General features: G+C 14.8%; 3 protein-coding genes across 3 annotated transcripts, besides 9 other annotated features; 2 read left to right on the top strand and 1 right to left on the bottom strand. All coding sequences in view use genetic code 6, as the record gives it.

Moving 5' to 3' along the window:
* Positions 1 to 401: 401 nt before the first annotated feature.
* Positions 402 to 428: a microsatellite.
* A 359-nt stretch (positions 429 to 787) lies between these two features.
* Positions 788 to 2,671, bottom strand: IMG5_098490 (hypothetical protein; the record flags this gene model as incomplete). Its single annotated transcript, XM_004035451.1, has 1 exon — positions 788 to 2,671. The coding sequence occupies one exon, from the start codon at positions 2,669 to 2,671 to the stop codon at positions 788 to 790; it is 1,884 nt and encodes a 627-aa protein (XP_004035499.1).
* Positions 1,371 to 1,427: a microsatellite.
* A 2,775-nt stretch (positions 2,672 to 5,446) lies between the features above and the next one.
* Positions 5,447 to 5,490: a microsatellite.
* Positions 5,450 to 5,509: a microsatellite.
* Positions 5,510 to 6,817: 1,308 nt separating this feature from the next.
* IMG5_098480 (hypothetical protein) lies at positions 6,818 to 8,118 on the top strand (the record flags this gene model as incomplete). The annotated part of the gene is made up of 3 exons (XM_004035450.1): positions 6,818 to 6,827; positions 7,365 to 7,612; positions 7,666 to 8,118. The coding sequence occupies 3 exons, from the start codon at positions 6,818 to 6,820 to the stop codon at positions 8,116 to 8,118; spliced, it is 711 nt and encodes a 236-aa protein (XP_004035498.1).
* Positions 7,617 to 7,654: a microsatellite.
* Positions 7,879 to 7,983: a microsatellite.
* Positions 7,993 to 8,109: a microsatellite.
* Positions 8,119 to 8,806: 688 nt separating the features above from the next.
* Positions 8,807 to 9,583, top strand: IMG5_098470 (hypothetical protein). Its single transcript, XM_004035449.1, has 3 exons — positions 8,807 to 8,920; positions 8,973 to 9,298; positions 9,353 to 9,583. Exons 2-3 carry the CDS (start codon positions 8,991 to 8,993, stop codon positions 9,408 to 9,410), a joined length of 366 nt encoding a protein of 121 aa, XP_004035497.1. The 5' UTR covers positions 8,807 to 8,920; positions 8,973 to 8,990; the 3' UTR covers positions 9,411 to 9,583.
* Positions 9,584 to 9,678: 95 nt separating this feature from the next.
* Positions 9,679 to 9,725: a microsatellite.
* Positions 9,726 to 10,365: 640 nt separating this feature from the next.
* Positions 10,366 to 10,430: a microsatellite.
* Positions 10,431 to 10,604: the final 174 nt, after the last annotated feature.

Genomic DNA, 10,604 nt, shown 5'->3' with positions numbered 1-10,604 from the left:
TTACTTATAGGTTATTTGTTAAATATTAATTACTTTTTTTACTTTATTACAAAAATTTGTATTTTTTGATAAAAAAATTAAATAACCTCCCCTATTTTGAACCTTTTTTTGGTTATTTAAATAAAATTTCGGTGTTTTTTTTGGTTTATTTTTTGAAGTCGAAAAAAAATATTATTTTTTATCCTTTGGTTTTAATTTTTTAATTATTTTAAAAATTTATAAAGGGGTTTCCTTATTTAAAGGGGTTTCCTTTTCCTTGTTCCAAAATTATTTTATTTTTTTTCTTTTTTCGGTTTTTTTTTATAAAAAAAAAAAAAAAAATAAAAAAATATTTAAAAATTGAAATTAAATTTAGAAATTATTTTTTTTAAATTAACCCTATTTTTTTTTTTTTCTATAGGTTTTTTTTTTTTTTTTTTTTTTTTTTTAGAAAAAGATATAAAAAATGTATTATGGTCTTATATAAAGATAAATTTTTTTAAAAAATGTGAAAAATAAAAATATAAACATATATTATTTTAATTATTTTTATTTAGTATTTATAAATATAATAGTAGTAAAAAACTTAATTTTTTTAATATATAAGAATAGGCTAAAATTAAAATAAGAAAAAAATACTAAAAAAATAAATAAAAAATTTATTAATAAAGCGATAATTTATAATTTTAATTTAATTATATACCTAAATGAAATTTTTAATAAAATAAATATATTTTTAATTATAAAAATAATAATTTAACATAAAAAAATAATTATTTATTAATACGATAATTTTTATTTATTTTTTTCAATATTTTTAAAGTAATTTATTCTTTTAGTAATTTTATAAAAATTTTTAATTAGATAATTATTTGTTAATAATGTTATTTTGTTTTTTATTTATTTAAGATCCTCCACTATTATTATTATTTATATTTTTTTAATTAAGTTAAGACATCGTCTATGTAATAGCTTATTTTATTCCAAAATAATTAGTAGTGCTCATTTTATTTTTAACTGGATAGTAAAACTCAACTTTTTATTTTTCTTTTGAAAAATTTTCTGTATTATTTTCATTCTATTTTATAACAACTTTTTATAAACTTTTTTAAGATTATTATAATAATTATTGCTAAGAATGAATAATCGATGTTTTTTATTTTTAAAAAACATTTTCTTATTAATTAAATGAGTTAATATTTTAATTTGTTTTTGCTTTATTTAAATTGTTTTAGGACGAGCTGCATAAAATATTAGCATTACTATAAACACCAGCAGTATTATTATTTTAATTTTTCGTAGAAACTGTAGGAGTATGCTTTTTTGATTTAGTACCACAACTACTTTCTCTTTAATTACTAGACTATAAAAAATGGGAATCTTGAAATTTCTATTATAATTATTATTATTATTATTATTATTATTATTATTATTATTATTATTATTATAATGCTTATTATTTTTAAGCACATACTTATCTTTTGATACTTTCTTAAATTTAGTTCACATTCTATTAAAAAAGCATACTATTTTACTTTTATGTTTTTTTTCTTACAGAGTTTTATGAAATTTCAATATTATAATTATTATTTTTTATTTTTTATTTTGAACTTGAGTTTTAATTACTCGAATTTTTTTTTTCTAAAGATTATTTTCTTTTAGAAATTTATAAATATAATTATTCTCTATAATACCTCATTGAATATTTTTTATTATCATCTAAAGGTATTCCTACAGGTTTTTAACACACAATTTCTTCATTTATATTACTAAATTACTTTACATAAGGATGTTATAAAGCTTATTCAGCAGTAAATCTTTTTTTCGGATTAAACAGCAATAAATTACTTAAAAGATCTAAAGCTTCATCACTAGCCTAAGGAATTAATTGATTTAAACTTTTTTTACTTTTACTATTACTTACTGCTTCCAGCATTGTAAAAGCCAAATCACTTTAAATTGCGTCTATGTCACTCTAACTCGGTTTTCCAGTGACCTAAAGAATTAACTCGAGTTAGTTTAAAGTTGAAGTCCCAGCAAAAAGAGGTTTACCTAACAAAATTTAAGCTAAAATGCAACCTATACTCCACATATCAACACCTTTAGTGTATGTTTAAGAACCTAATAATATCTCGGGAGCCCTATACCACCTTGTTGCCACATACTCAGTCAAAATAGGAATCAAACCGTTAGATTAAGAAGCTATAGAGCGCACAAGCCCAAAATCTGCTACTTTGACCATACAGTCTGAATTAACTAAAATATTAGAAGCCTTAAGATCCCTATGAATTAATTATGCAGAATGTATATATTTAATAGATTTAAAAATTTAATAAATTATATATTATTTATGAATTTCTTCTAATATCCCAGCACGAATGACTGCATGTAAATCAGTATCCATATATTCAAATAATAAATAAATATCTTTATCATTTTTAGCCCTAATTACATCAAATACTTTGATTATGTTTGGATGGTTTAGTTCTTATAAAAACATTATTTCACGAAATGTTCTTTGGGCATCTGTAGAATTCTAAAAAGCATCAAATATCTTTTTTAATGCATATATTTTTTGTGATTTTTTTTCTTGCACTTTCCAAACTATTCCATATGCTCCTTTTCCTAATTTATTTAGGATTTAGTATTACTTTAATATGTGGGGTTCTATGTCTTCTATTTACTCACTCATATTTTTAGTATATATTTTCTTGTTTTTGTTGTTCTTTTTTTTTATTTTTTATTTTTTTTTTTGATTTGGGTAAATATTTTCCTGATTTTTTTATTTTTTGTTTAATACTTTCTAAGTTATTGTTGTTGTTATTTTTTTCTTTTCTTTTCTTTTTTTTGAAAATAAATATTGATACTTGTTATTTATATTTTTTTTTTTTAAAAAAAAAGCTTTTTTTTTTGTGTTTATTTAATTAAATTTTTTTAAAAAATAAATTATTAATTTTTTTTTTTTAAAAAAATATATTTTTTTAAATAAAAGAAGCATAATAAAATATTTTGTTGAAATTACAAAACATATAAAGTAAATAATTATAATATTTTTTATTTTGTAAAATTAATATAGTCAATCTTGAATATTTTAAAATATAAATATATTTTTATTTATTTTTAGAGCACTTAAATTGGAGATATATTTCAAATATAAAAATTAAATTTATTTAATTTTGTTTTATAAAAATTAACTTTACCCTTAAATAATTTAAAATAACTGTATAAGTATTATAATAAAATCTTCATATTAATTTATTTTAATTAATATAAAATTAGTTTTCGTTTATTATTATTATAACTAATATAGAAACTTTTATAATTTTAAATATATATAATTATTTTTAATTTAAATTTTAAAATAAAAAATACATTATAATTTAATAAAGTAAAATATATTATATAATTATATATATAAACAATATAATAAAATAAAACTATTGTAATCAAAATAAAATATCAAATTAATAAAAATATTATTTTTATTATTAATTTAACAATAAAATTTATATTCATTATAATTTCTATAAAATTTAATAAATATTAATTTTTTTTCATCTTAGCTTTACATTTTTTCAATAAAATTTGTTGTATCTTATAAAAAGTGAAGAGATTATCGCCTTTAAATATTTTAGACTACTTTTTCTGTTTTTTATATTTTTTCATCCATAAGTTAATTAGCAGGAGTGTATTTAATTTTTATTTGATTTGGATATTTTTTATTATTTGGGGTTATATAAATACAAGATAATGCTTCTTTACTTTTTTCTGGTGTACCTTGAATGCATTTAGATGATTAATCTGGTGATATAATTGGAATTTATTAAGTTAAATCTCTACCTAACATCAAATTTTAATTTTAATTGTTTGATATTGCTATTGGCTTTATTTATTAAAATTAGGGATAATTTTTTTATATTATTAAATGTTTTTATTGATAAATAAAAGGCACTTTAGGATAATTTTATATATTTGGATTATTTGAATATTACTTTTAGGATTACTAAATTAATATAGGTTAATAGTTCATTTAGATATTATATTTTTTATAATTTATATTTTAACGAATAAATTAAAAATAATAAAATATTATTTAATACAGTTTTATTATTTATTAATTTTAAAAAAATATATTGGCTGATATTTTTTATTTTTATTTATAAAAAAATAAAATTTATAGGCTAATAATAATAAAATTATATATTTTAGTTTTTGAATTAATAATATATTTAAAAAGCTTTGTAAATTATAAATAAATAATATTTCATTAATATTTAATTATTTAATCTTTTTAAAGAAAAAAAATATAAATAAAAAAATATTATATAATCTAAATAATAAAATTATTTATTAACTTTAAAATAATCGTAATATAAAATAAAATATTATTTTATAACATTTTTTAATATAATAAAAGGCTTATTTATATATAAAATTCAATAACGATAACTTAATTAAAAATGAGCACTTCATTAAACTGTTTTTAACTTATTTTTAGTTAATTTTATTTATTTAACAATTAAAAGAAATATAAGATAATAATTTTGATGAAACTAAAAAAGAAATTGATGAAGCAAAAGGAATTTTAAAAGATTTAAAACAATAAATATAATCATCAAAAAGTATAATGGATGTAATAATAATTATTATTAAAAACTAATTTAAAAATAAATAAATAGCTTTAAAATAATGAATTAACATTAGTTGTAAAAAATAAATCATTAAAAAGTGAAGTTGAAATAAGAGATAAATAAATATAAATATTAACAGAAAGGTTATTTATATATTTTTATTTTAGTTTTTTGTTTAAATAATTTACTATTGAATTTTAGATTAAGCAAATTCGAGAAAATCATAAATGAAAATAAATTAACTATTGATTAATAATAACAAACAGTATTAAAAATTAATAGTTTAATATATTTTTTTTATTATTAGATATAATAATATTAAAATAATGAAATAACCTTTAAAGAATAAATAGCCAATTCGGAATAAAATGTAAATAAATAAAATATTTAATATATGCTTTATATAAATAAAAGAAATAAGAGTAATAAGATCTTTAAAAATAAATATAATCTCAAAAATAAGAACTCTCAATCAATTAAAAAACAATTAATGAACTATAAAATGTAAAAATAATTTAAGTTATAAATACTAAATAAACTTTATTTATATTTTTATTTTTAGAGTATTACTTAAATTTAAAAATAAAATAGTGAATCTTAATAAGAATTATAGTAAAAACATATGTAATTATTTTTTAATTATATATAAAAAAAGAAAAGTATAATAAAGAGATATAAAAAAGAGTTTTAAAAAATCAGTTATTGATAAATAATAAAGTTAGTATGAAATAATGGTTGAAAAAGAATAAGACAAAGAAATTATTGCCCATTAAACAAATGAAATATAGAAGTTAGAGAAATAACTTTTTGAATATAGAGAATAATTTGAGTTTTTTTTTAAAAATTATAAATTTAAAAAATAAAAATAAAAAAATTATAAGTATCTAAAAAATCAAAAAGAGTCAACTTAACGAATTAGAAGGAAATGTAAAAGAAATTGAAGAATAAAAAAATAAAGAGTTAGAATAGTTAACAGAATAAAAACAGTATTTTTATATTATTTATATAATTTAATAAAACAAATAAAGGAAAATTCAAATCTAATTGAAAACTACTGAAGAAAAATGCAAAGATTTGGAAAATAAAATTTATTAAATTGAATAAGTAATTATATATATATATATATTTTTGTTTTGAAAAAAAGAATATTTTAATATAATTTAGGAATAATAATTAAAAGACGAAAAACTTCTATAGTATGAAAATAATTTAGTGCAAGCAAAAAATGATATAGATTAACTTTAAATAGAAAAAAAGTAAAAATAGGAATCATTTGATGAATTATAAAATAATCAAAAAATATGTTTATTGGAGAATTAAAATATAAATAAATAACTATAAGTGATGAATAATACAATTTAAAAATAAAATCTAGAAATAGAATAAAAATTAAATAAATAAAAAGAATATTATGAAAACAAATTAAATTTACTTGAATAATCTAATATTAATTAATTAAAAGATGTAATATATATTTAATAAAAAACAAAATATTTATTTTAATAACTCATTAAATATTAGAAATAAAATGAAATTAATGAAATGAATATTTTATAAGAAGAATATTTAAATTAATTAAGATAAAAAGATTAATTAATATAAGATTTAAATGATAAATTGATTAATGCTAACGAGGAAAATGAAATGTTAGAATAGTAAAATTGATTATTTTTGTGAATATTTATTTATTTTTTAAATTAAAATAAGAATTAATTAAAAATCAAATACTTTAGTATAAAAATATAAAAAAAATATATAAGATGACAAAGAGATGATTAAACAATTAGAATAATAAGTATTATTAAAAATATAATTATATAATAAATGAAAAATAATAAATTAAGATTTAAGAAAATTAAAATGAAAATTAAAAATTAGAATCAAATATAAAAGAATTAGTATAATTAAACGAAGAAAAAGATTTAAAAGTAAAATAAAACAATATCAATTTATATTATAAAATAAAAAAGTTGAAATAATTAAATGCAAAACATAGAGCAATACAAGAAAAGCTAGATAAAAAAGAATAATAATATATAAATTTTAATAAATTAAAAATAATGCTTCATAACGATGTAAATAAAAATAAAAACACTTTTTTATAAAGAAAAATATTTTTAGATTTATATTTTTTTTATTATAAGAATGAAAAAATGAAATTTGATTTATAAAAAATGCAAAAACAACTAGAAGAATATTCTAAAAAAATGGTTCCAGGTATTAATATTTTTTTAGTTTAAATAGTTTTATATAATATATAAAAAAAAGAATTAAAAAAGTTAGTCGAATAGAAAGAAAATGAAAGCAAAATGCTTAGAGATATGCTTGCTTCCTCATAAACAATTACTAGAGTTAAAGAAAATGAAATAATAAGAATGAAAAATAAACTTAAAAAATATGAATAAGAATAGGAAAATAATTAATTTTTTAAAAATAATAATAATAATAATTAAATGATGAAAGAACATTCCAAAAATAAAATTTTACCGCCTCTTTTTGAAGAAAATTAAGAATAAATAAGAAAAACTAATCTTAAAAATTATTAATTTAGATTATTAGAATAATAAAGATAATCGTAAATTTAAAATACTTTTAGTAAAAAAAATAAAAATAAAAAAAAAATTAAAATTTATTAAATTAAAAGATTAAGAAATAGAAAGGAATTTATTTTTTGATAATATAAATAAAGGTTTATTTTTTTTATAAATATTTTAAATAATAACTAAAATCTAAATTTTATTATAAAAATAAAAGATTAATATTAATAAAGAAACCAAAAAATACTTGAAAATTAAAGTGAAACTATAGAAAATAATAATAGATTAACTCTTGGCATTTTTAATAATCCAATAAATAATTCTTTAAGCATCCCTGTGAATAATGTTTTAGGGAAAAACAGTGAATAATCATCATTTAATAAAAATAATAAAATTTATAATAGTGTTTTTGATTTATCAGCTCCAAAAGATTTTATTTAAAATGCTTAAACAAATATAAAATTAGTATTATATATATATATATATATATATATATATATATATATAAAAAAAAAAAGAATTTATCTCCTTCTAGAGTTAAAAAAAATTATTAATGCTAAAAATAAAAAGACTTTATATTATAAGATGTTGATAAAAAACAAATAAAAAATGGAAAAAAACCTTAGTTAAAATAACTTTATCTTTAAGAAAAAGATGGTGATGACGAAAAAAATAAAAAAGATTAAGATAATATATAAAATAAAAAATAAGAAAACGATGATTTAAATGAAAATAATGAAGAAGAATAAGAATAAGAATAAGAAGAAGAATAAGAAGAAAAATAAGAATAAGAATAAGAATAAGAATAAGAATAAGTAGAAGAAGTAGAATAAGAAGATGATTAAGATTAAGATGATGGTTAAGTTGATGATAAAGCAGATGATTAAGATGATGATTAAGATAATGATTAAGATAATGGTTAAGATGATGATGATTAAGATGATGATTAAGTTGACGATTAAAAAAGTTGAATAAATATTTATTGTATAAAAATAGATAATCATATATATTTATTTTTTTTAGATTTTATAATATGAATGTTTAATTTTAAAAAATAAAAATACTTAAAAATAAATTTTATTATAATAGATAAAAATAGAAAATAAAAAAATTATAATGAATTAAATTGGAATTTTTCCAAAAAGAAAATACTTAAAAAAATAAAAGTCAAATATTTTATTGAATTATTAAAATAATAAAGTATAATTCAAAACATATTATAGTTAAAATTAAAATAAATTTTATATTTTTTAATTCGTATATATATATATATATATTAATAAGGAATGTTATATTAATTTTAACATAATAATATTATAAATTATTTTTCATAATCATTTTATTTATTAATAATAAAAAGAATTTTTTTTTAAATTCAATTAAAATAAAAATAATTTTTATTTTATATATAGAAATTTATATTCATTTTTAAAATAATACTTAAAGGAGAAATAATTCAAAAATTAAATTTGTTCTTTTTAGAAAAAAAGAACAAAAAAAAACAAAGATTTATTTTTATAAAAAATTACAAAATAAAAAAGTATCTTAAATTTTTTTTTTAAAAAAATTAAAATTAAAAATGCAAAGCGATAGTGAAGAATAAAACAATTAATAAAATATATAAAACGACTAAGAATTAAATCAATAAGATTAAAAAAAACTAAGTAAAGAAGTTTCCTACACATATTGGGTAGATAATGATAAGTAAAAAAATTAAAGTGTTCCTAAAAAGGAACCTTAAAAAGTTGACCCTTCTAAAATTGTTTAATAATAGTATTAAATTATATTAAATTATAATATAAATTTATTCATAAAATATTAAAAGAGATAAACACGTATCATAATGGAATTAATTAGGAACATGGTAAATATAAAAAAATCCAAATATAATAAAACAATATATATAAAAAGGGAGGAAAAAAAAATTGATTTGAAATTAGTTAAGCAAGAATTCTAGTAAATTATTTAACAGTAACCTTTTCTTTCAACTGATAAATAGATTGAATTTTATGATATATAAAATATTACAGGAGAAGTATTTTTTTATTGTAATTGTTTTTTTATTTCATTAATAAAAAAAGGTTACATTAGTAACTGTTAGAGGCAAAAAAAAACCTGGTTATCATGTTTAAATAGATATATAATATAGAGGTATTACAAAATAATTTATAGTACATTAAAATTAATTTTTATTTTTGGTTAAAGGAGTTGGATAATATTAAGGAGCAGAAGGTGTATTTAAATATACATCATTTACAGATGATGGAGATAGACATGTAAAAAATAATAAGAATAGTCATTTATTTAAATATTATTTTGAAAAGTTTACTATAGAGGCAACAAATGATAAATTTAAAGATTTTTGTATAAAATCAGCATAAAAAAGCGAAAAAGTTATTGAATAATTTGTAATAGATACTTTTGAAAAAGTACATGAATGATTTCTATAATTAAAAAATTTCATTTTTTTGTTAAAATTATAAAAACATTTAATAACATTAGAATTTTTTAATTATTATATTTTATTTTTAAAAAACAATATAAAAAAAATATAAAAAAACATAAAATAATATAAAAATTAAATACATACATATTAATTATATTTTATTATATTTATTATAAAATAAAAATATAAATAGTATAAATAAAATAATGTATAATTAATGAAAAAATATTTATCAAATAAAAATAAAAAAAATTATTCAATATTTTTAATTTTTTACATTAATAAATTAAGATATATTTTATTATTGCCATATTATATAAAAAATAAAAATATATATATATATTGAATGTATAAAATAAATAAAAAAGATACAAATATTAAAATTTATATTTATTTATATAATATTTCACATATAAGTAATTAACTAACATAACAATTAAAGATAATTTATATAAAAATAATAAACAAATATCATAAAAATCAATTATTATGAAAAAAAAAAAATAGATATAAAATTTATATCTAAAATAAGATTAATTAAAATAAAAAATATTTGGATATAAAATATAATGTAATTATTAGAAAATTAAAATTTATTATTCATTTTATTTTAACTTTAAAAAAGAAAAAAAAATTATAGATATATATATTGTTATAAATATAAAAATTAAGAATTTAAAAGAAAAGTAAAAAAAAATTTATTTTATTTATTAAAATAAAAAATTTTATAAAATTATTTTAAAAAAATAAAAAATTAAATTAATAAATAAACATATATATATATATATATATTTATATAAATATATATATATATATATATATATATACATATATATAAGATAATTTAAAATATTTATTTATTTAGATTTAACTTATTTATTTTCTATCATTAATACATTATAAAAATTTTATTAGTTAATATTATTATTGTATATGATTAAAAATGAAATATTTAGAAGTACGAGATTATTTTATAAAATATAGCATAATTTATTTTTTCATCTTATTATT

The sequence above is a fragment of the Ichthyophthirius multifiliis genome (assembly GCF_000220395.1).
Source record: "Ichthyophthirius multifiliis unplaced genomic scaffold scaff_1120509250839, whole genome shotgun sequence".
Lineage (NCBI taxonomy): Eukaryota > Ciliophora > Oligohymenophorea > Hymenostomatida > Ichthyophthirius > Ichthyophthirius multifiliis.
This window is presented reverse-complemented; position numbering and strand designations above follow the sequence as displayed.